General features: G+C 33.4%; 1 protein-coding gene across 1 annotated transcript in view; it reads left to right on the forward strand.

Annotated features, from left to right (window-relative positions):
• Positions 1-24,584, forward strand: part of antxr1c (ANTXR cell adhesion molecule 1c) — a 32,234-nt gene extending 7,650 nt beyond the window's left edge. The window contains exons 2-18 of the mRNA XM_058794081.1: positions 10-81; positions 271-342; positions 428-509; positions 595-625; positions 1,149-1,222; positions 1,314-1,382; positions 1,564-1,644; positions 2,382-2,442; positions 3,066-3,164; positions 3,937-4,006; positions 5,980-6,058; positions 10,690-10,785; positions 11,035-11,073; positions 15,382-15,480; positions 16,547-16,711; positions 16,798-16,878; positions 20,702-24,584. Of these exons, the coding sequence (XP_058650064.1) occupies positions 10-81; positions 271-342; positions 428-509; positions 595-625; positions 1,149-1,222; positions 1,314-1,382; positions 1,564-1,644; positions 2,382-2,442; positions 3,066-3,164; positions 3,937-4,006; positions 5,980-6,058; positions 10,690-10,785; positions 11,035-11,073; positions 15,382-15,480; positions 16,547-16,711; positions 16,798-16,878; positions 20,702-20,926 (1,495 nt within the window). The 3' untranslated portion in view covers positions 20,927-24,584. The remainder of the gene's footprint in view (positions 1-9; positions 82-270; positions 343-427; positions 510-594; positions 626-1,148; positions 1,223-1,313; positions 1,383-1,563; positions 1,645-2,381; positions 2,443-3,065; positions 3,165-3,936; positions 4,007-5,979; positions 6,059-10,689; positions 10,786-11,034; positions 11,074-15,381; positions 15,481-16,546; positions 16,712-16,797; positions 16,879-20,701) is intronic.
• The last annotated feature ends 1,560 nt before the right edge of the window (positions 24,585-26,144 follow it).

The raw sequence follows: 26,144 nt of genomic DNA on the forward strand, positions 1-26,144 counted from the left end.
TCTCCTCAGGTCAGGAAGCGTCAAAAACCACTGGCATGAAATCTACAACTTTGTCGAACATTTGGCTGAGAAATTCACCAGGTACTAAAGCATCTAAAAACAAACAAATGCACTGAACCACACTATAGGACTCAATGGAATGACATGTTTTTGTTGACATTATCCAATTGCGTAAGATTTCCGAAGCAGGTCATAAATGATTTTACAAATGCATTTTATAAATTTCTTCAAATTGTAACCATTTCTGGTTTGTCTTTCGTCGTCTCTCAGCCCAATGCTGCGAATGTCCTTCATCGTGTTCTCAACCAGAGGAAACACAATCATGAGACTCACGGAAAACAGGTGCGGAAAGACACGTCTTTTAGTGCTTCACATCATTTTTGGTTGTTTATTTCACTCTTCTCATTTTTGTTTTAATTTTTCAAAGGGAGACCATAAGAAAAGGCCTTAATGCTCTCAGACGAGAGATCCCAGGCGGAGATACATTTATGCATCTTGGTCTAGAAAGGGTAAAATGTTCAAATTAAATATGTTTATCGTTCAAATGTACTTATTTTAATGCCTTTTAACAATATTATCTAAATTTATTCACAGGCAAATGAGCAAATACACCAGGAAAACTTTGGTAGGTTGACAAGTCAAGTCACCTTTATTTGTATAGCGCTTTATATATTACAGATATTTAGTTTCAAAGCAGCTTCACGGCAATAAACAGGAACATAACAAAATCAATGATGCAAGCGTCTTCAATAAATTCTGCTGTAAAGCAAGGCAATAGTTTCATTATTCAATTTAAAGTGACAGTTCACCCAAAAATGAAAATTCTAACCAGTCATAGTATTTATTTTTATTTTTTTCCATACTATGAAAGTCAATGGCTACCATCAACCAACATTCTTCAAAATGTCTTCTTTTGTGTTTAACAGAAGAAGGGAACTAATATAGTTTTGGAACAGCTTGATTAAATGACGACAGAATTTTCAGTATTTTAAGTGAACTGTCCCTTTAAATCAGTTCAATAGCTGTGTAAAATCCATCAGTTTTGAAACTAGCTCTACAGAAGCAGTGTCATTATTCAGTTTAATGTTGATTCCGTTAAACTCTATTCCAGTTTGTTCTCACCTGACAATCTTGACTCCACTTTGTAGGAACTGCAAGTGTCATAATAGCACTGACGGACGGCGAGCTTCAGGAACATCAGCTGATAGCAGCTCAACAGGAGGTAACATGATGCTCAGCATTCAGTTTGCAGACATGTAGATGTAGTGTAAAAACGTACAGTTTTGAATTATGATTGCATGATGTCTCATCAGGCAGCACGAGCTCGGACATTGGGTGCAATCGTGTATTGTGTCGGCGTGAAGGACTTCAATGAAACACAGGTAATGATGAAGCTGATCTTTTGTTGATGTTTTTAAAGGCCTATTTGTCTTGCATTAAAACAGCAATAAGTACTAACAAACAATGATGGAGACTCTTCCTCAAGAATGCACTTTATATGGAGGAAACTGATCAGAGCAACTCAGATGAGCTGTAAATAAACATCGGTTTGTCCTGTTCTAGCTGGCTACCATAGCGGACACCAGTAAGCATGTGTTTCCGGTCTTGGGAGGATTCCAGGCGCTGAGAGGAATGATTGACTCGGTAAACTGAAGCATTTGGCTCTATGGAAGATTACGTAAAAATGCATATTGTACAGTTCCTTTCTTTAAGCTGAAGTGTGGGATTTTTTCAGTGGTACTTCTATCCAAGCATCTCCAAAAATGAAATTCTCTCATCGTTTACTTACCCTCGTGTTGACTTTGGTTAATCTTTAATACACACGTGAAGATCATTTTAATGAGAGGTTTCTGTCCAGATAACCAAAACTTAAGATCCAAACTGGTCATAAAATCACTGTAAAATGAATCCATATGAATTGTTTATTTCATTAATAAAAGCCTAAATTAAATCTGTTTATTATTAATATCTTCAAAAGTCTTGGATTAAACTGCTTGATTCGTACATTTGGGTTTCAAAGATTAACAAAAGTCTTATAGGTTTTGAATGACATGACGGTGAGTAAACGATGACCACATTTGAATATTTATTTAATATACAGAGATAATACACTTTAATAATAGTTGATTAGTATACATATAAGTAAATAAATACATTTTGTAAATGTTTTCTACATATATACATGTAAGAAAATACTATTTCAGGTTATCTGCTTCCAAATTTAACATTTAATTAATTGTGTTACTTGCTGTATCTTTGTAATTATTTGTGAAATTTACAAGCAATTTCAGAGTGAAAACTGGTAAATCCTAAACCAATTTTTTTTTCAGTGTAGTTTGAATTTGAATAAAAGATATGAATTAAATATTTTCTGTTATTAGATAATCAAAAAGTCTTGCATCGAGATCTTGGCAGCGGAGCCATCCAGCGTATGTGCAGGAGGTATGAAAATAAATAAATTACATACGCATATATTCATATATATATATATGTGTGTGTGTGTGTGTGTGTGTGTGTGTATGTATGCAAGTTTTAGAAATGTGTGTGTGTGTGTGTGTGTGTGTGTGTGTGTATATACACTATATACTGTATGTATTTATTTATTAATTTGTACAAAAACCTCATATTAAACTCATTATGAAGTTCTGCTGTAGGAAATATGTATTCTTGTTCATATACTGTCTCTCTGTGGATTAAGTATGTGCCATAAATCTTTTTAACTCAGTCTGTAACACTTAATGATTCATTTCCATTTCCAGAACGTCACTCCTTTGGACTAGATTTCCATTTAAACATTACCGTTGCACATCATAATTACTCAAATAGAAACAAGCAAGTTAACTTAAAATAATCGCAGGGAAAATTCCAGTGTTGAACATGAGAGACTATGAGACGCATTTACCCGAGAGGACACTTATATCATTGTGGTTTTATATTACCCAGCATTCCTTGAGCTCTGATGACTTCAGCAGGAAGACATTGACCCATGTGCTGAAAATACAGTTGATATTTCTGAGGGAAATGACGTCATTTATCAGCGTTTTTGAGCAGCGTCTGTGTTTCAGAGTCGTTTCAGGTGGTGGTGAGAGGGAACGGGTTTCGACACGCCAGAAACATTGACCAGGTTCTGTGCAGCTTCAAAATCAACGACACAGTCACGCTCAGTGAGTGTCTCTCAGAATCAGCTGCATTTAACTCATCTGATCTGCTTTATCAATTAATTGCGTCCAAAATAAAAGTTTTTGTTTACATAATATATTGTGTATATTTATTATGTATATATAAATACACACACATGCATGTATATATTTAAGAAAATATGTTGTGTTTATATATTAAATATACATTTACATTACATTTAGTCATTTAGCAGACGCTTTTATCCAAAGCAACTTACAAATGAGGACAATAGAAGCAATCAAAATCAACAAAAGAGCAATGATATGCAAACACAGTACACATAGCAAGGTTTTTTTTTATTATATAATAAATAAAAAGAAAACAGATAGAATAGAAAAAAAGAATAGAGAAGCTAGTGTTAGTATTTATAAATTTATTTTAATTTTTTTTAAGAAAACAAGCAGTTAGTAAATGAACAGAGTGCAAGTCTAAAAGGGGCAAGTTTTATTTTTATTTTTTTAAGAATACAATTAGAATAGAAAGTGTTAGAGTTAATAAAGATATTACATTAATAGAATATTATTATATTATAAAGATTTAATATAAATTATATGACTATATATATATATTATGCATATGAATATGAATATTATATATGCATGTAAATATTTTTTAAATACATCCTGTATGTGTGTGAATTTATATATGCATAATAAATATACACAGTACACACATATATATTATGTAAACAAAAACTTTTATTTTGGGTGATTAATCGTTTGAAAGCACTAGAACATTTTATTCTTCTGTTTACAGACGAGAAGCCTGCGAGTGTCGAAGACACGTTCTTGCTGTGCCCTGCGCCTGTTATTGATGAAGTTGGAAAGTAAGTGTGAGGTCTGCCATGCATTAGGCCGTGTTTATGATCCCGGTCAAAGGTCACATTCCACTTCCTGCGCAGCGCGCTGCTTTAGCTGTGAGGTCATGCTGTCGATGCAGGCTGAAGAATCAAAGATGTCAGCGGCTCTGAGGAGCCATTACAAGCAGATAGTTCCTCAGAAATCATTGTGTGCTTCATCACACCCACGCTTTCTTTGTTCCTCATCCATTATTTCATTCTTTCCCTTTACTGCTCCCATAAACCCTCAAGGATCCATATTTTCTCCCCCGCTTCTGCTTTCCATTCAACAGTGATACAGCATATTAGCTGCAGAACTGTTATAAAGTAGTTTTTTAAGTTATGGCTGAAAAGGAAAACTATTTTATATATATTAAAAAAAACAGTAAATATTGAATGAAATCTAGTGCACTGCTTAGGCATCACGATATTATAATCTATATCAAGTTTAAAAATTTAAAAAGTGTTAAATATTACCTTTAAATTAGTTGTAGTTGGTGGGAAATAAAATGTATGTAAGATCCACACAATTTATATAAAAATCAAATTTTTGAAATTGTAAATAAAACAATTAGTGGAATACATTTGACAAGAAAATACTATTGTAACCTTTCTACTTAAAATTTCACATTTAATTTAGTGTGTTAATTGCCATTTCTTTTTGTGATTATTTGATATTTACTAGGGTAAAAAATATATATATATAATTTTTTTGTTTTGTTCACTGATCTGTATTGTATTTTTTATTGTTCAGTACAATATTGATCGATGCTGATAAATTCTCTTATATTAGCTGATTTGCTATCGATATATTGTGCATTAGTGTAATTTTAGTATCACTGAGGTTTTATTAATATTTTGATATATTTCATTTTACCTGCTGTTTTGTCATTTTTATTAGTTTTTATGTATTCATACCTAAAGTTTTAGTTTTTTAGTACTTCAAGGTAAACTAAATGAAAATTAGAAATGCTGAAATAAAATGTTTTTTTTTCAAAAAGAAGTTACACATAATAAAAGATAGTTTTAGCCATTAGTTTTTTGTCATTAATGTAATAATTTTAGCTAACTAAAATAAGCCTGGTGTTAATTCGTAGTTTGACGTTTTAATAATAATCGGAATAAACAATTCTTTTGATCAGAATTTAGAACCCTTTTTTGTTCTAATAAAAACATTTATTTTTAGGACTAAACCTCATGATCTCTTTAGCTCTTCACACGTCCTGAAGCCCGATCACCAGTTTGTTTCTCTTCTCTTCTCGCGTTCATCTCGTCCATGCCGTGTCTTTTATCTCGCTGTGATTTATGTCAACACGTCCTCCGAGGCTTTTCTTGTTAAAAAGATCATTTCTCAGACAGTGAGACTCTCACGCTAGAGCTTTTGGTGCAGACTGAGTCCATCAGTGTTTGTTTGGTGTGAAAGTGTACTCCGTTTCAAAAGAGTCCAGAACCACCCCAAACTTTACTTTTCCTCTCAGTAATGATTGTGTGGTGAAACATCAGGCGGTTCATCATTATATTTTTGCACAGCAGAATGTGAAGCTAATCTGAAGTAGATGCTCTCCATCAGAGAAAATGGTCTTATCTGTCAGAAACGCAGACTTGGCTGCTATGTGTCGGGAGACAAACCTCGGCGGGAATGCTGAGCATTTGGAAAGCTGTTTTTATCAAATGTTTGAGACACTAGACAGCTGACTTCAACAAAAGTTAACCAGCACCCTGCAGAGCTCTGTGAGGCTGCCAATTATGGTCTGCAAGGCATTTTTCATACAACTAAACATCTCTGTGTAAAAAATGTAAGAGAGATCTAGCAGGGTTGTTTTTGGCACTCATGTCTCTCTGAATCCTGTTGGCTTGGTTTTCTGCTTTTTTGGATTCTGCTGTGCAACGTTACAGGATTTGCTGGCTTTCAAAGTGACAAATATGGGTATGAAACTTGGTGTTTGTTCTTTGCGCTTCAGGGTGGTGTACCTGCAAGTCAGCATGAACGAGGGTCTGTCGTTCATCACCAGCTCCGTTCACATCACTACAACGGAGTGTGTAAGTCTGAATACAAACACAGCATCACATCCAACACAACTACAACACAAACTACAAAATAGAGATTTGAGAATTAATTTTACATCCTGAAAAATGGGATAGTTTCTTAATATTTAAATCTTTTGCCATGTAATATTGCTTAATTTTGTACCATTTTACAATGAATAATTACATGTAATTTTTGTTACAGTATTTAAACATTATTTTGTCATACCATATTCATTCATTTACACCACTTAAAATTTTACTAACAAAAGTGCATGCAATTTTTAAATAATAATATTATATTTATATTAAATAATATTTAGGGGCCAAGGCCCAAAGGGGCCATAGCTCCTATTGCATTTGTATGTGTTCTTTATTATTATTCCTCCCCAATGGGATTCTATGGCAGCCCTATGAAGGGAACCTAGGAAAATGATGAAATTTGGCACACTTGTAGTGATGGTCATTAATAGTAATCTGACCAACGTTGGGCTTCCTAGGACCAACTCAGTTCAAACATTCACTTTTCAAGCGGTTATAACTTTTGAACCCTTTGTTCTAGAAAAATGAAGCTTAGTCCACCTGATTACTCTCCTCATGTTGATCACATTCAATGGCTTACATTAAGACTCCACCCATTACAATGCAATAATTTTGAAAAGTATAGCATTAATTTTTTTCACTACTACTCCTTCTAAATTGGTACAATTCTTCACAAAATTGGCAGATATGATCTTTGAACCGAGCCGCATAGAAATGACCAAACAGAACTTTCTGACTTAGTGGTGAAAAAAAGGTAATAATGTTGTGAACTTAACAAAGTTGACCCGAAATTGGTTCAGAGCCTGTATCTCGCCCAAACTTTGATCAATCAAAATGAAACTTGGTACGCTTCATCAACACCATGATCTGAGGGTCCGTGCCAAAGTTGGGGACAGCGCCATCTACGGGTCATGAGATACCAAAAATGGCTATTTTGGCTAATAACTTTTGAACAGTTAGTCAGAATCATAATCTTGGTGTCTTGGGGACAGATTTACTAAACAGGGCAAATTAGCACGAGAGAGCATTTCCAAAACAGTGCTGATGGGCATTGAAAATTATGCAGGTGATTTACTGACAATGCCCAAATTAAAGAAGACGCATCATCTCATTTACATATCGATCAACGCAGCACAAATTAACGTAGTCGCAAATACCCAGCGATGCTCATCAGGTGCGAGTGATCTACTTACGTCACATGTGCAAAATAGTTTAAGACATGCTTTTTTTGGGCGTTAAATAATTGCGCAATTACCAGTAATTTAACGAGCAAAAAAGTTAGTAAATTGCATTGCATGATTCATTTTAATACTCTCCTCCCATAAATTTTGCGTCTAAAAGGGAAACTCCTACAAATGCATATTCAATAAGGTCAGGCGCAAAACTATCTGTCCACACCTTTTTAGGACTAATTCTTCACTGCGCATCTTTAGTAAATTCTGACAATACTATTTTATGCCAAAAGACAGTTTGCGCATTGCAATATCTCTTAAACCATTTGACATATCTGCAAAAAATTGGGTAGGCATCATCGATAGCATGTCTTGGAAGTACCTGAAAAGTTTGAACACAGCACCACCTAGCGTTCCAAAGATGTAACAATTTTTACAAACTTTTGAAAACATTGTCCAAATTTATTTTGTAACCTTTCATTCCCTTGGTTATTACGATTCTGGCTATATTTGTCATTTTTCATCAATGTGCCTGTCCGCCATACTGAAGTAAATGGAAAAACTGTTTTTTCGCTACTCCTCCTACAAATTTTGTCCAATTTTGTCCAAAATCTGATCAGAGCTACACAGAAATGACTGAACAGAGTTTTGATATTTGCTTCCATTCCCAAGAAATACCTCTCCAAAATAGACAGTGTCTGTGTTTTTTGACTTGTGCTAGTTAGCTTAGCATGCTAGTTGGTTAACAATCTAACCAATTATGATGTGTTCAATGAGATTCTAGAGTTATCAGGTTAACCATAATCTGCGTTAGCATTAAATTAGCTTCACATACTAATCTGGTTAACATGCAAAATAACGATAATAATGATCTTGTTTGGAAGTGAGGGGCGTGTACTCCAATCGAGATTTTATCTACGGCATCAGTATTTTTATTGGTTTTCTGCTCATTCTCATCTGAACTTCTGTTCATGTTGAGTTCATTATCACCTGTACTTCTAAGTGTGTGTGCTATACACATATGTATGTATTTTAAAATGATCTTGTTTTGAAGTGGGGGTTGGATGAGTACACCAATTGAGATTTCACCTATAGCATCAACATTTTTTATTTATTTTGTGTAGCAAGCATTAAAACCGTGTATTGTAAAGTTAAAAAAAATCCTAATAAAAAAAATGCATCCCCAAAAACAGGTAATTTCTCCAATTTACATTTGACTGTAAAAAAAAAAAAAAAATTACATGTAATTTTTAAATAATATCTAAACATTATTTTGTAATGTTGTATTCAATTATTTACACCATTTTACATTTTACTGTGAAAAATTACGTAATATTTTTTTTTATATTTAAACATTTATCACATTCATTTATTTAAACCATTTTACTGAGAAAAATGACATCATTATTTTGTCATGTCATATACATTTTTTAAAAAACATGTTACATTTTACTGTAATAAGTGAAATTTATTTTTATAATAATGAAACATTTTATGTCATTCATTTAACACCATTTTACATTTTACTGACAAAAAATATATCTAAACATGTTGTCATTTAATATTCATTAATTTATACGCTTTATATTTTACTGTGAAAAAAATATTTGTGATCTTGTAGAATATTTAAACATCATTTTGTCAAGTTATATTCATTAATTTACACTATTACATCTTTTAATTTTTAAACATCATTTCATCATGTCATATTTGTTAAAGATTACAATTAAAATTGCAATGAGCACACACAATTAAATATTCAATATATATATATGTATGTATATATATATATACAGTCATGGCCAAAAATATTGGCACCCTTGGTAAATATGATCAAAGAAGGCTGTGAAAATTAATCTGCATTATATTCAAAATATTCACAAAAATCTACTATTACTATAGTAATATATATGTTTTAAATCATAAAACATATATATTACTATAGTAATCGTTCAAATAGTAGTTTAATTTAAAAATAATAATAATCAGAGGACAGTTCTTTGACTCATGGTTCCTTTAGCTCTCCACATATTAAACTGTTTCCTCACATACATATACGTAAGTGTCACGCTTTAATTACTTTCATTAAATCAAAGTAGTTGCTATAACTAAATATAGCTATTATATTTGATTGTAATTATGCTACATCATTAATCATTGGAGAGTTTTGGGTGGTCTTTAGTTCGTAACCCCATATTTTCTTTGCATTCTCCTCTCCTCACGTTCAGGTCGTCCCCTATCATCATTTTCTCTTCACGAACCCCTTCCCCCCAAAAACACACACACACATCAAGGCCAAACCACAGACAAAGCCCCAGAACGATCCCGTCTCTGATTCTCACTGCGCAGGCTTCAGGCCACGACCACAGAGTCACTTTTATGAAGCATTTCTTCTCCAAATACTTCACAAATGCACTGTGCGCTTCCAGTTCTTTTCCCATGACTTACTTTCTAACAGTGAGGTTACACAGTTTTTAGTGGTATTAGCTTGTCTTTAGATGAAAATGCCCATTAGTCAATATTTTTAAAAGATAATTTCACATTTTACTGGCAAAAATGACGTCCAAATTTTAAATAATATTTAAACACTATTTTGTGTTGTCATGTTCAGTAATTTTATATCATTTTACATTTTACTGGCAAAAATAACATGCAAATTTTCATTAATTGATTTTACAACATTTTACTGTAAAAATTATTCTAATATTTAAACATTTAATCTTGAATTATTCATTAATTTCACACCATTTTACATTTTAATGACAAAAACTAATTTTAAATAATTTTAAACATTATTTTGTCAGGTCATTTTCATTTTTTTTAGACTTTAGATTTAGATGTTGTATTTTTTATTTCATTGTAAAAACTGACATAATATTTTAATATTGTTTTGTGATGTCATAGTCAGCAATTTGCAGCATTTTACTGACAAATATGAGTTATTATTTTATAATATTTAAACATATGTCATATTCATTGGTTTTACACCACTGTAAGTTTTACTGACAAAAATTACATCATTTGTTTACAATATTTAACATTATCATCATGTCATATTCATTAATTTTACTGACAAAAATCATTTAGTTGTTTAATATTATTTATTTTTTTTAAATGTAAAAAAATAAATTATAAAATATTTGTAAAAAAAATTATAAAATAACATGCATTATTTTAAACAAATAAAAATATCAACATAAACCAGAAATATTACTTATTTTGTCTGCAATGTTTAAATTAAAATAATTTAATTATTAATCATAATGCACATTTTTCATCTGATCTTCATTATTGTCAATATATTGTTAGTTAAATAGTTAGTTAAATTAAATTGAAGGTCAAATTACAATATGGCATTACTTTTCATCCGTGAATCACAATAATTGTGCCAATTCTCAACGTTTCCCTGTTTCTCTGTCTTTTTCTCTGCAGTTTGATGGCACCATCCTCCTGATCACCCTGTTGGTGCTGTTTCTATTGCTGGCTCTGCTGTTCATGTGGTGGTTCTGGCCACTTTGCTGCACTGTAGTAAGTCATTGCCTCATTTACCGTAAATATCAGTCTTCATACGTTCTCACAACACATCTTCCAGTACTGTGTTAATCTGGGAGCCAAAGGCCTATGGATTTGCGGTAAACACTGAAGTTGAGTGATTTAAGGTGGAAAATTGGTCAATTTGTCTCAAGCGAGGTCATGATTTAACATGGTGTTCTGTTTTATATGTATAATGTGACTTGTGTTTGTGGTTATGTGATTATTTGACACATCTTTCCACAGGTGATCAAGGAACCCCCACCTCCTCCACCTCCAGAGCCAGTAAGTTACAGCTTTATCTATTTATGAAGGCTATATCTTTAACACCAAGCATTTCTGCAGACCCTGTTGATCTTCTCCTGGATTCATTTAACTCAAAAGTTAAGAATGTTATTGATGATATTGCTCCGGTAAAGGTCAGCAAGAAGACTGGCAGACAAAAATCACCATGGAGAAAATCAACAGCAGTTCAGAGTATGAAAAGACAATGCAGAAAAGCTGAGCGGATGTGGCGGAAGACGAAACTTGAAATTCACTATAGCATCTATAAAGACAGCCTTCATGCTTTCAAAGTGGAACTAGCCACAGCTAGACAGACCTTCTTCTCAAACCTTATAAACAGTAACTTAAACAACTCTCGCACTCTTTTTGCTACTGTGGAGAGACTGACAAACCCCCAAAGTCAGATTCCCAGTGAAATGCTCTCCGACAGTAAATGCAATGAGTTTGCTTCCTTCTTTTCTGAGAAGATCAATAATATCAGAGAGGAGATTGGCACATCTTCTAGTTATGCAGAGGTCACATAGATTCGACCGCAATTTCAAAAAGAAGTGACTATGTCTGTTTTTAAAGCAACTGATAGCAAAATTTTGGAAGAAATAGTACAGCACCTTAAATCGTCTACCTGCTGTCTTGACACACTTCCCACATCTTTTTTCAAAAGTGTGCTTAACTGTTTAGAAGCAGATCTCTTAGAAGTGGTGAACGCTTCACTTCTTTCTGGGACTTTTCCAAACTCCCTGAAAACTGCAGTTGTTAAGCCCCTTCTGAAAAAGCGCAATCTTGATAACACAATTTTGAGCAACTATAGACCAATATCAAATCTTCCTTTCATAGGTAAGATTATTGAAAAGGTTTTAATCAGCTGAACAACTACTTAAACTCTAATAGAAACCTGGACAATTTTCAATTTCCGAGCGCATCACTGTACAGAGACAGCGCTTATTAAGATAATAAATGATATTCGCTTCAATTCTGATTCTGGCAAAATATCAGTTCTGGTACTACTAGATCTTAGTGCTGCGTTTGACACTGTTGATCATAACATACGTCTAGAGAGACTGGAAAACTGGGTCGGGCTTTCTGGGATGGTACTCAAATGGTTCAGGTCATACTTAGAAGGGAGAGGTTATTATGTGAGTATAGGAGAGCATAAGTCTAAGTGGACGTCCATGACATGCGGAGTCCCACAAGGCTCAGTTCTTGCACCGCTCTTGTTTAGCCTGTATATGCTCCCACTAAGTCAAATAATGAGACAGCTATGCTGATGATACCCAGATTTACCTAGCCTTATCTCCAAATGACTACAGCCCCATTGACTCCCTCTGCCAATGCATTGATGAAATAAACTGTTGGATGTGCCAGAACTTTCTTCAGTTAAACAAAGAGAAAACTGAAGTCATTGCATTTGGAAACAAAGATGAAGTTCTCAAGGTGAATGCATACCTTGACTCTAGGGGTCAATTAACTAAAAACCAAGTCAAAAATCTTGGGGTGATTCTGGAGACAGACCTTAGTTTTAGTAGTCATGTCAAAGCAGTAACTAAATCAGCATACTATCATCTCAAAAACATTGCAAGAATTAGATGTTTTGTTTCCAGTCAAGACTTGGAGAAACTTGTTCATGCCTTTATCACCAGCAGGGTGGATTATTGTAATGGTCTCCTCACCGGCCTTCCAAAGAAGACCATTAGACAGCTGCAGCTCATCCAGAACGCTGCTGCCAGGATTCTGACTAGAACCAGAAAATCTGAGCATATCACACCAGTCCTCAGGTCCTTACACTGGCTTCCAGTTACATTTAGGATTGATTTTAAAGTACTTTTTACTTGTTTATAAATCACTTAATGGCCAAGGACCTAAATACATTGCAGATATGCTCACTGAATATAAACCTAACAGACCACTCAGATCATTAGGATCGAGTCAGTTAGAAATACCAAGGGTTCACACAAAACAAGGGGAGACCACTTTCAGCTATTATGCCGCCCGCAGTTGGAACCAGCTTCCAGAAGAGATCAGATGTGCTAAAACATTAGCCACTTTTAAATCCAGACTCAAAACTCATCTGTTTAGCTGTGCATTTGTTGAATGAGCACTGTGCTACGTCCGAACAGATTGCACTATGTATAATCACTTTCTATTCTTAACTGTTTTAAATTCTTTTTAAATCAATTTTTATATCATTTTGTTTTTATTGTTGTGATTATTATTTTTAATGACTATTTCACTTCCTTTTATGTAATGCACTTTGAATTACCACTGTGTACGAAATGTGCTATATAAATAAACTTGCCTTGCCTTATCTGCTACTAAAGCATTAAATGTCACAGGCAGAGCACGTTGATAAATATTTATGGGTCTCTGGTAGACCATAGCAGTGGTGAGAGAGATTGACTGAGCTGAGATTACCTGCATTTGATACAGCATTCATTCTTCATCTCAATCTCATATTCACAATAAAACATTGGTTTGAATGTCTGCTAAGGAAAGCGATATCTTTGTCGCACTATCCTTTCATTTGTGATTTCCGGTGACAGCGCTGCTCAGTGCAATTGTTGGCTGCTTGTTGAAAGTAAAAGTTGTTTACAAGGAAGCATTTCCTTGAGTTTCAGTTTCTTTCAATATAAAAGTCTTTACTGCTGTCACGGTGCACACAGCAGGGAGGAACAAGGAACACGCAGACGAGGATAAACTTCAAAATAATAGTCTTTAATGACGACATCAGGGCAAGACAAGGCAAGGTTGACACAGACAGGAACACCGGGGAATAACGAGCAGACCAGACGAAAACTAACTAAACAGGCAGGAACTAAATACACATGACAATTACTGATAATGACGAAAACACAGCTAGACAAGACTTAACCAATAATCACACTTAACAAGGACAGGAACATGACCAAATAAGGAAACGAGGCGGGAACACATGACACACACGACAGAGGACTGACAACTGCTGACTCACTCATAAATACAGACTCTTGTCACCATCTAATTTTCAGAACAATGTAACTAACAAACATAACACACACACACCGTTTCCCAATACTAAATACTATTATTAAATACTACTGTTATTAATATGAATATTATTTATTGAAATAAAATTTCCAGGCCGCTGATGCCCTGGAGCTCACATCTCCAAATATGTTGAAGCAAATTTTCAAATAGATGTTATCTTTATTAACAAACTGCATATTTGAAGTCTAAACAAGTACATTCTCGCCTAAAAAACTCTTAAAACTACATTCCGTGATATTGTCAACTATTTTTTATTCTTTTTTTTTTTTTTGCATTTTTATTATATTATTTTCTAAAATAATATTTTAACATTTTATTACATTTTATGTAATATTCATTCATTTTACACTATTTTACATGGTAAAAAAAAAAACGTACATGTAATTTTGAAATAATATTTAATTATTATTTTGTCATATGATGAGAATAATGAAATTTTGGTAACACTTTACAATAAGGTTCATTAGTTAACAACATTAGTTAACATGAACTAAGAATGAGCAATACTTCTACAGCATTTATTAATCTTAGTTAATGTTAATTTCAGCATTTACTAATGCATTATTAAAATCACAAGTTGTGTTTGTTAACATTAGTTAATGCTCTGTGAACTACATGAATAAACAATGAACAACTTAAGATTAATAAATAGTGTAATAAATGCATTGTTCTTTGGTTGTTCATGTTAGTTAATACATTAACTAATGTTAACAAATGACACCTTATTGTAAAGTGTTACCGAAATTTTTAAAACTCTGTTTATGACCATAGTTAGAATTTTTTATTATATATTTATTTTATAAAAACATATAGCTGCCTTTTTATTTTTGGAAGGATATGAGTTAAAAAAAAGATAACAAGAAGTGTAAATGTATTTTTTTTTAATCTTCAGTCTTCTGTGTCTCAATCCGCTCTCTAGTTCAGTAGTAAGTACACTACTTAGTGAGGTCAGCCATGTTCTTTTTGTTAGTAACTTACAGTAAGTGTGACTGTAGTTTAACTACTATAAATATATAAATAATGAGTACCATGTTGCTCGAAAAGGTACAGTTTTGAATCAGATCAGATATCTCATCTTTTGTATTTGGTAGCAAAACCCATGTCAACATCTAAACCACAGCAGAGTTAGAAGGAACTGAATTTTTTTAGTGTTAGATTCATAAAGAGATTTTAATGAAAACCATCAGACGATTGAGTGTAACAACATCAACATGTCAAAGAAGCGCTCGCAGATGTTTCATACCTCCCGTGCTTTTGCAAATGATGTAAGATGTTTTTGGTCTTCAGGAGTCAGATGATGATGACGGGATGCCAAAGAAGAAATGGCCCACGGTGGACGCCTCGTATTACGGCGGTCGAGGAGTCGGAGGAATTAAACGAATGGAGGTGGGATTCCTCAAAAGAGGAGATGCAATCTAAGAAAAATGTGTCGTGATTATTATTGAAATAACAAATTCATAGCACTCTTTGAACTTCACTAAATAAAATGTAGCTGTTGAAAGAATAATTGTCTTGTAGTGATTATATATAAGAAGTCTCTTCTGCTCACCGAGGCTGGATTTATTTGATCAAAAATACAGTAATATTGAGAAATATTATTACAATTTCAAATATCCATTTTCTATGTGAATATCTGTTAAACTGTAATTTATTTCTGTGATCAAAGCTGAATTTTTTCAGCATCATTACTCCGGTCTTCAGTGTCACATGATCCTTCAGAAATCTCATCATTTATTATTGGTGCTTAATTATTAATAATGGTTCTTCTTATTAATGTTAAAATGTTTTTGCTGCAGTTTTGCATATTTTTTGATAAATCAAAAGTTCAAAAGAACAGCATTTATTTGAAATAGAAAGTCTTAATGTCTTTATTGTCATGTTTGATCATTTTACTGCATCCCTGCTGTATTAATTTATGTCTTTTTTTTTTAATCAAAAATCTATTTTGAACATTGCTATTAATCCAAAATTCTTCTTAAGCAACAAATCAGCATATTAGAATGATTTCTGAAGATCATGTGACACTGAAGACTGCAGTAATGATGCTGAAAATTCAGCTGCGCATCACAGAAATAAATTACAGTTTAACAGATATTCACATAGAAAACAGCTGTTTAAAATTGTAATAATATTTCACAATTTTTACTGTATTTTTTTATCAAATAAATGCAGCCTTGGTGAGCAGAAGAAAACATACGTTTCAAAAATGTTTAAAATTGTAATTATTCCAAACTTTTGACTGGTATTGTATATAATTAAAAATATACATACACCAGATTTCAGTCAGATTCATAATAAAATAGTCATTTTAAGTTGCTAGAAGTCTCCTAGAAGTGAAATATCAAAACATCTTAGAAGGAAACCGAAAACTGAGAGGCATGCGTTTTGCATTTGCTGAAGATCTGTAACAGGTTTCAGAAGATATGATCTGATGTTTTTGTCTCTGGTCCAGGTTCGCTGGGGAGGGAAAGGCTCTACCGAGGAGGGAGCCAAGCTGGAAAAACCCAAAAACGCTGTCATAAAGATGCCCGAGCAGGAGTTTGAACCCTTTGAACCCAAACCCAAAAAACCAAACAGGAAGCCAGCTCAAAACAGGAAGTGGTATTCTCCCATTAGGGTAAAGAAGCTTAGTCACTGTCGTTATTGTTTACTGAAGTTGCTGGTGTTCAAAGCACATTGTAAGTATTATTGTCTCCTGTTCAGGGTAAACTCGACGCGATCCTGGCTCTTTTCCGACGTGGATATGATCAAGTTTCACTTATGAGGCCACAACCGGGAGATCATGTGAGTATCTCGATGATCAAAGAGTCTTCACGGCTTAGCATTATCTTTCATCCAGAAGTATGATGTCAAACAAACTCCTCCAACAACAAACAGTCTGACCGAAAGCTTTCAAGGCGTTTGAAGCTCATAAATCAACGTCCTGTGGCCTTTTTGACTCATTCCTCTTCGTCTCGGCCAAACTTTTCCTTACCTTTCATTTGTGACCAAGGACAAGAAACTTCATAGGCACAGCTCGCCACCTGCGTCAAATCAGTAGCCATAAAACACAAGCGTAGACGCTTTCCAGACAGCTCGACTCTTACATATGCAGAGCAGCCACATGGTTTGACTTCTCGATGTCAAATCGCAGGTTATCGGATCTGATTTAGAGTTTTTACACAAGCGTTTTGAGATGAACTATCTCCAGGTGTGAGTTAAACCGTGTATAAGAAAAACGTTTTTAACTAGAATTCCATGTTTAAGAGCATCTGCCAAATTTAGCAACCAAGGAGTCGTTAAGCTGTTCATAATCAATGCATAAAATGGTTCTGGTCGAGTTTTTGAGCCGGCTGGTTTTAATCGCCTCGAGCGAAAGGTTGCATGACGCAAAGGAATGGTTTTCACCTCCTCGTCCTGTAATGCCTGGGCCTCTCCGCTGCTCTGTGGTTTGTGACGAGAGGCCTGAAAAATGCCCAGACTGACTCTTTTCTCTCGCCCTCGTTCTTTCTGAGTATGGAAAACAAATGAAACAGGCATCATTTCCTGTCTAAAATTGCATTAAGAGGACATAAAATGTATCCAGCAGTGCTTCTGCTGTGGAAGAAGAACTCGTTGCATCGGCGCAAGTTGAAAACAAGGTCATCATGGGAATGCTTTTACAAGAATCTCTAAAGTTTTACTTAAGAAAGTGTAGTTATTGGAGGAAAAATCAGTCAGGTTATACTAGATAAATATTTAATTAATAATACATTTTTAAAAAGTTTGGAATAATGAACATTTTATAACGCTTCTGAAAGAAGACTCTTCTGCACACGAAGGCTGCATTTATTTGATTAAAAAATGCAATAAAAATAGTAGTATTGTGAACAGGGTTATTATAGTTAACTAAAACCATAAAAAATTTTTACTTTAAGTAAAATAAACATTACAAATGAAATGTAATAAAAATGAATATATAATATAATAAATATAAAAACTAGTTGCCAAAGAAACATAAAACAGAAATTAAAAATATAAAAACTATATAAAAATACATAAAAATATATATCAAAAACTAATTAAAAATTTGAAAAAAAAATACACAACAAAATTACTAAAACTTTAACATTAAAAATGAAGTAGAAAATACAACAATGAAAACTAATTCAAAATATAATATAATATCATATCATATAATATATGTATTATATTATATTTCAGGTAGTTGCCAAAGCAACATTTCTTATTTTATTTAATTTAACTTGATGTACTAAAATAACTAAAACTCAAACTGAAATAAAGATTTATAAAAACTATATAGACATATTTAAAAAATTATAAACATTTCAAAACACACAACAAAATTACTAAAGCTTTAAAATGAAAATGAAGCAAAAAATACAAAAATAAAAACCTATTCAAAATATTAAAAAAATAATAATACTGTAATTGTATGACAATGATACTGAAATAACCCTGATTGTTTTCTATTTGAATATTTGGAAAAGAAAATCATCATGTAATCGCATGATTTCCTGACTAAAACTGTATTAAGAGAACAAAATGTATGCTGCAGTGTCATCAGTTTCTATTTAATTAATAATTCATTATATATGCACCACCGGTCAAACATTTGGAATAATTATGTTTTTGTTATCATCGTTCCATGAAATAAAATAAACATTAACTGTGTAAAATTGCATAAAGAGGACATAAAATAAATCCAGCAGTGCTTCTGCTCTGAAAGAAGAACTCGCAGCGTCGCCATAAGTTGAAAACAAGGTCATGGCATGCTTTTACTCACATAATGCAATTTTTCTCTTTCTTAAACAAGCAAATTCCTGTCACTTTCACTCTTTCTGTACTTTCCTCTCAGCTTTTGGCTTTTCCTTGTGTGTTTGGAAACCAGCACTTCTTCCAGGGTTTAATGTTGTTTCGGTTGAGCTCCTCTGGTTGGTTTCAGAGTTTGTGTGTGCATATGTCTTCTATAGTGTATCATTATCTGTGCTCGGCCTGTTTTTCTCATTTGTTCCCTGGTTAAGCTCTCTTCCTCATGCCTCTGTGTCCCATAATGCACAGGGATCAGCTTTCCTCTGACGTCAAAGCTTTAGGTTTGTGTTCTCCCCCTCCTCCATCACTCTGGTGGAGTTTGAGGATAAGCTCATGCACACAAAACAGCCACATCAGACAACTACGACATTGTCTTGAGACTTCCTTCAGACTGCTTTATGACCCCAGCTAGAACTGCTGATGTGTCAGGAGGTCATTTTCCTCAACAAACATCCTTAGAAACACCTACTTCACCCGTCGTTATGTGGCTTTAACATTTAACAACCCATGTGACTTTCATAATGTGAGGTAAAGTGAAGCAGAACATTGAGCTGTAGTTCAGGACTTGAGTTCATCAGGATGTTTAGATGGTGAAAATAAGAGAGCTTGATGACCTCAGCCGAAAAAAGGAAAGAAAAGGTGGAAAATGTTGCTTTGGAATAACATGCACTTATGAATCATGCACAATAAGTCCAGGAATATTAGTTAAGTAAATCAAAATAGTTTTGATTTCATTGTATTACATTCGAAAATAATATTTTTAAGTATATTTAAGTATCAGAATAATACCACAAAAAAAAAAAAAAAATTAAGAAAATTTTGTTTTGATTTCATCTTTGAATGCAGTGATTATATTTTGAAAAGAATATTAAATATGTATATATTTAGGTACATTTTCTGCTTTTTAAACACAAAATCCGACTAACTGTACATTTAGTATTCTTTTCATATATAATGAATATAATATTATTTGTCACATTATAAAAGGAAAATGAGTTGTGAACTGCACACAATAAGACCAGGAATATTTATCATGTAATAATAATATTTATTAATAATATTTGATTTCAATTTTTGTATTTATTTTTTAACACACACACATATATATATAAACACATTATATGTGTATAATTATTTAATATTCCATTCATGTGCAATATGATAATAAAAATAATAAATATAACAATAATATAACTGTAATAATATAATACTATATATGACATTATGAAAGTAAAATGAGCACAGTAATACCAGAAATATTTATTAAGAAAGTAATTAGTACATATATGCCCATGTTTTTATTCATTTTTATTAAAGTTTTAGTTGTTTTAAGTCAAACTTAATTAAAGTGAGAAACGTTGTTATGGCAGCTAGTCGAAATAAAAAAGTTATACTTATATCTAAAATTCATATATTTATTTTTTAAATATACATTTAACATTTCATTTATTTAAAGTAACCAAAAAAATTCATAGTTTTAGTTTTTAACTATAAAAACCCTGGTTTAAAGGTGTCCAGGCGTTTTTTCGAGCAGGGTTTGGGGTTATAGAGGACTTTCAGAGTCTTTCCATGATGCATAATTTACAATTCTGGGTGATTTCATCTGTGGTTTTCACAGAGCTCCAGCCAGTTTGCGAGATCATCTGTGTGTGTGTGTGTGTGTCTGTAAGTGTGTGTTAAAGAAAGAACGGCTCAGATTTGGGCGTCATTGCTGTACATTCTGGAAAACGGGAGCGAGTAATGCTTGTGCACTGGAAAGCATCCAGCTTCAGCAGATGAGCTCAGCGATGTGACGCGCTTCTCCTTCTCTCCTCAGGGTCGATGCATCAACTTCCAACGAGTCAAAGAGGAGGCGGCGGCGGCCAAAGCTCCTCCTCGAGCTCAGAGCCCAGCTCCACCTCCTCCAGACTACGAGCCCGTCCCCAGCGCCGACAGCGCGCCTCTGAACCGAGGGCCGCCGCTGCCCCAGCCTCCGCCCGGACCTCCGCCCGCCCGCATCCCACCCGGTCCCCCGCCGGCCCGAGCCCCGCCGAGACCCTGAGAGATACACCCAGCCCCTCAGTGCAATCCATCCTACGGCCAAACCACCGAGCTTAACAAAAGTGCACTTCCAGAGTGTACTTAAAGTGCTCCATTTCCGCGCACTAATTTTTATACGTAATATACTAAAAATGATTCTTTAGTACTTTTAAGATAAACTTAAGATCAACTAAGTGTACTCAACTCTGCTATTTTGGTACACCGTGAATATGAAGTCAATTAGCAGATGCTTTTATCCAAAGCGACAATAGAAGCAATCAAAATCAACAAAAGAGCAATAAAATGCAAGTGCTATGACAAGTCTCAGTTAGCCCAATGCAGTACAGGTAGCAAGTTTATATATATATATAACAAGCAGTTATGAGTGCAAGTGATAGAGGGTCAAGTGTTTTGTTTTTTGTTTTTTGTTAAGAAAACAGATTAAATAGAGTTAGAATAGAGAGTGCAAGAGTTAGAGGGTCAAATAAAGATGGAAGAGATGTGTTTTTAGCCGATTCTTGAAGATGGCTAAGGACCCACCATCCATTGCGTTTAAAGCAGCTTTTGTCCTCGGTGCACTTCTGCAGAGTTTTTCAGGACGTTTTGAAGGTAGCTTTCTTGAAGACACAGTTCTTCTGGATTTAGTCTCAGTTTGTTCTGGTTCTTCATGTCATTCCAGACAGACTGATGATGATCAGATCAGACAAAAATCTCACTGGATTATTACAGTTAATGGCAAAATGAATGTTTGGAAATGTAAACTGATATTACCTTCTGACAGTCGACCACTCGTAGTACACTTGAACCATCTTTCATACACTTGCAAGCAAGTGTACTACAACTAAATACATTGTTTAAATACAGAGATAGTATTGTTAAAAGCATATTTTAGTTCATATTCACGGTGTCCCAAAATATTTGAATACACTTAGTTTATCTTAAGAAGTACTAGCGAATAATTTTTAGTATATTAAGTACAAAATGAATGCACGGAAATAAAGCACTTTAAGTACATTATAGAAGTGTACTTTTTTTTTAACCTGGGAAACCAAAAAACCCACGTGCTATTTATCGCTCAGCTTCGATTAGGATGTGCTGTGTCGTTTGTTGCTGGACAGCAAAAAAAATGTAAGAAAAGCAAAAAGAAGTAACTGTCGTGACAAAAATTCAACTACTGAGTTTTCCGTACGCAGATTAAGAGAGACCGTTTTTAGCTTTGTGCTCCTTTTCATCGTTCCCGTTGCGTTCATGTACAGAGTGTTTTAAAGCACATATGAATCCTATGAGCTTCTGATATCATGCCAAAATGTCCCAAGTAACCAGTATTAGATGCTATGTTATATTGTTAGTGCCTCTCGAGTATTTTGATTTTTTTATGCAGTGTTGAGTCACAGATTTTACAGTCGTTGAGTTACAGGTTCTCTCAGGTGAGTCTCTGATCCTGTACGAGGGGAAAATCGTCGCATGTCAAAATGTAAGAGGAATGCAAGTGATGAACGCGGAAAGGCAGGGTTGGATCGTTTACTGTAGATTATTGTCTTAGTATGTCACAAGTTTCTTCGTTTAGGCGCAGCTGATGTGCAGGGTTTGTCTTGAATCACGCAGTTGCTGGAATTCTGACAGATTCTCGAAGGTGCAAAAGTGGGATTTAAGAACGGTTTCGATTTTATCACGGATCTTTATCTGCACTGAAAAAATGGTAACCTTTTAATGGTTTTGTTCAAATCACTAAATAGTGTTTAGCATCACTGAATCAACCTAAATGCATGCATTTATACCAACAAAAGTCATTTTTATGGGGTAAAAATTGCTCTTTAAGGTAACAATTTCTGGTTACCACTTTTTACAGTGTGGGTGAATGTCAAGAAAATATGTCCAGGTCACATTTCACACCAAAATTAAAAGAAAGAAAGATTTTTTTCTATTACGACATTATTTTCATGTCTGTTAAGAGCATTTAAGCCCAAAATTCTCATTACCGTATTGCATCAAGGATAATTTTTTGTAATTACCATTATTCTCAATAGTGTTTTTTTATTAGATTATCAGTATCGTGATACAATATTTTTAGTGAATGTATAATGTATAAATAAACTGAAACTTGCATCATTATATTTTATTTGCAGCATTTCGTAATGATTAAAGTTGGAGTAGTGTACAGGGTTTATACATTTTTTTGAGCTTATGTTGGACTTTTATCCGACACAAATGACGAGACTATAATAAATGTAAGAAATATGTATGCAATTAGAAATGTAAAAAAAAAGGTAATTACAAATCTTTATCTTAAAATTTGGACTCTGGATAAAAAATAATAATAATAATTGCGAATTGTGAAATTCAGAGTTTCTGAGACTTTTTCTCTCAGATTTTAGATTTATTTTTTGTTTGTTTTGTTTCCGTATTTGCAACTTTTTATCTTACTATTCCCACTTTTTTTCTCTGAATTGCGATATATCTCACAATTCCAACTTTATATCTCACAAGTTTCTGTGATTCTGACTCTATACTGTCTAGAAAGATAGAATTGTGAGATATGAATTCAGAACTGTGAGTTAAAAACTCGCAGTTTTTATTTTTTTTATCTTGTGGCAGAAACAAGCTTCCATAAATATATAATACAGTATTTATATCTGCATATATTGAAGGAAGTACAACAAATATTACTATGATGTATAAATACTAAATATAATGTTTGTTTTTTTTTAATTATCATTATAACATTAAAATAATGTTTGTGTGTGTGTGTGTGTTTTTATTATTTTTTTTATTTTTGCATTACGGTAATGAGAATAAGGGGAGTTTCCGAAATGCTAAATGTCTGAAAGATAGACTTCTTTTTCGCCGAGTAATTTTTTCTTCTGATGCAGGCATGTTCTTGATGGGTTTCATGAGATCAGGTTCGTTTATTGTAAAGGTTGAACCTCTAAATGCAAAGTCAGGTCAGTTCTCGTCATGTTTTCTGTATTCCGCAGCTGTACTGTACGTATGTTGATATTCATCTTGTTTCCTTTGCATTTCATCATCAAACATATTGCAACTGCAGGGCAGTTCACAGCATTTAATTTATTATCCCCACGCCTAAAGGAAGGTACTTGAATATGACAAGGTGTCCTCTGTTACAAACAGGACACTGTGCATGAAACCAAAAAACATTAAAATCAAAAAAATCACTTCGCCTCAGATAACAGCCAGTGCCTTCTGTGTGTCTTCTTTTTTAATTTTTTATACGTCATCCAAGTATGATACAGTAGCACTGTTTATACTTTCGTTGTATTAAAGAAAGATTGGTGCATGAATTTTGTTTTCCCGTTCTCCCCATTCTGTCATGAAAGTCAAATAGTGCTCCGCTGTGAACAAGCAAAAACTTTCATCTCACCCGGTTATTAAAATGAGGTATAATATGGACCAAACCAAAGCTATTGATGGCGACAGCTGCAGAATGATGCTATAGGTTTGTGCTTTTGTTTGGATTTGTGTTGTTTTATTTGCTTGTGGCAAACATTGTGATCTGTACTATTCCACAAAAAAAAGTTGATACCAGAACTATAAATCACAATTATATTGTGTTACGATGTAGTAAGTGTATTAACAACAATACTGATGCATCTATTGAAAGGCTCATAAAGTTTACTTTTTTCACAGTATTAATAAAGGTCGACTTTCAAGCTTTTACTGCATTGGTCTGGTTATTGGAGCTTTTGTGGCCTTTGGAAATGGTCTGTTTTGTTTAGGATGGATTTTGTAATGCAAAGCTTGTATTGCAAGGCAACGCATGTAAATATACACAATCAAATCTGAGATTGATGGGAGCTTCACCTCTTACTGACCCTCATAGCTGGTTCATAGTCCACTAAATCTACCTCTGAATCTTCTCTGGGTTTCCCAACAAGGACGGTACAAATCCTGTTCTCATATCTTGTTCTTTTAGACAGTAATCCAAGGGAAATTAAAAGTGGGTTAAAGGGTAGATATTGTTCAAACAAGGGTTTTTTTTCTTAAGTGGAAACTGAATATGATTGAAGAATGAGGATATGGAGTTGGTTATATGAAGTAACCTGAAAGCACTATATATATATATATATATATACACAGTATATGTTAAAAATTTGGGTAAGTTTTGTTATGGTGGGGGTCGAATTGATGGGATTTAAAGGGAATTAATGGGATTCAATACACAAAAAAGAAAAAAAGGTTAGTCAGTACTTCTGACAATTTAAAAATCAAAACGGGTCAAAAACACAAGGTTAAAATTTGTATTTTATAATTCAAGTTTTGTTTTATAATGCAAAGACATTCATGCAATTTTAAATGTGTGCAGAGTTATTTTTGTATCATTGATATACTATAGTTTTTGTTAATATTTTGAATTAGTGTTTATTTTTTTATATTTTAGTTAAACTCCAAGTAATTTTATGGTGATTTTTATTATTTTTTTAATGTGTCTATATTGTTTTTAAATTAATTTTAGTTTTAGTTCATTTAGTTCTAGTTAGTTTGATACTTCAACTTAAAATAAATGAAATGTTGCTGTGGCAACTAGCTGAAATATTGTTCAAAATTTTATTTCTGATCATTTAAGTTTTTCAAGTAATTAATTTTTTTATTATTTCAGTTTTAGTTAACACTGAATGTGACTAAAAAGATATTTTGTGCAGCAGCTATATATATATATATAGCAGTTAGTGGAGGCATCAATCTGCTTCATGGGAAGGATCGGGAAGAACAGCCTGCTGTGGGAAGAAGGTGAACAATAGGAGTTGTTTAGCGCTCTGGATTTCTGGGAACACTAGGAATGAGGCGGGTCGAATCACATGTTCTGTGTGGGCAGATGATAAACTCAGACAGCAGCACAGGTGTGAGAACAGCCGCATGCAGAGAACAAAATAATGACTATTCACACAAAACATGCACTTACTGTCAGGAGAATATTTTCTACAGAAGTCTGTTAGTAGTCTTTTCAGATGTATTTAGACACACACACACACATATACATATAGAATACATATATAAATATATATATAATTATTTTATTTTTTTTTTGGGTTGGACCACATGACTGATTTGGCACACAAAATTGTTCCACCAAATATAATGATAATAATAATAATAATTATTATTATTATTATCTATATATATTTTTTTCGCTTAACTTACTAATGCTTTCAGTCTAAACAAAAAAATTTTTAAACAAATTTTTACAAAAACAATTACAAAATAAAAAAAACTGTTATTCTTTT

This window comes from Onychostoma macrolepis, chromosome 12 (assembly GCF_012432095.1).
Source record: "Onychostoma macrolepis isolate SWU-2019 chromosome 12, ASM1243209v1, whole genome shotgun sequence".
In the NCBI taxonomy this organism is placed as follows: Eukaryota; Metazoa; Chordata; class Actinopteri; order Cypriniformes; family Cyprinidae; genus Onychostoma; species Onychostoma macrolepis.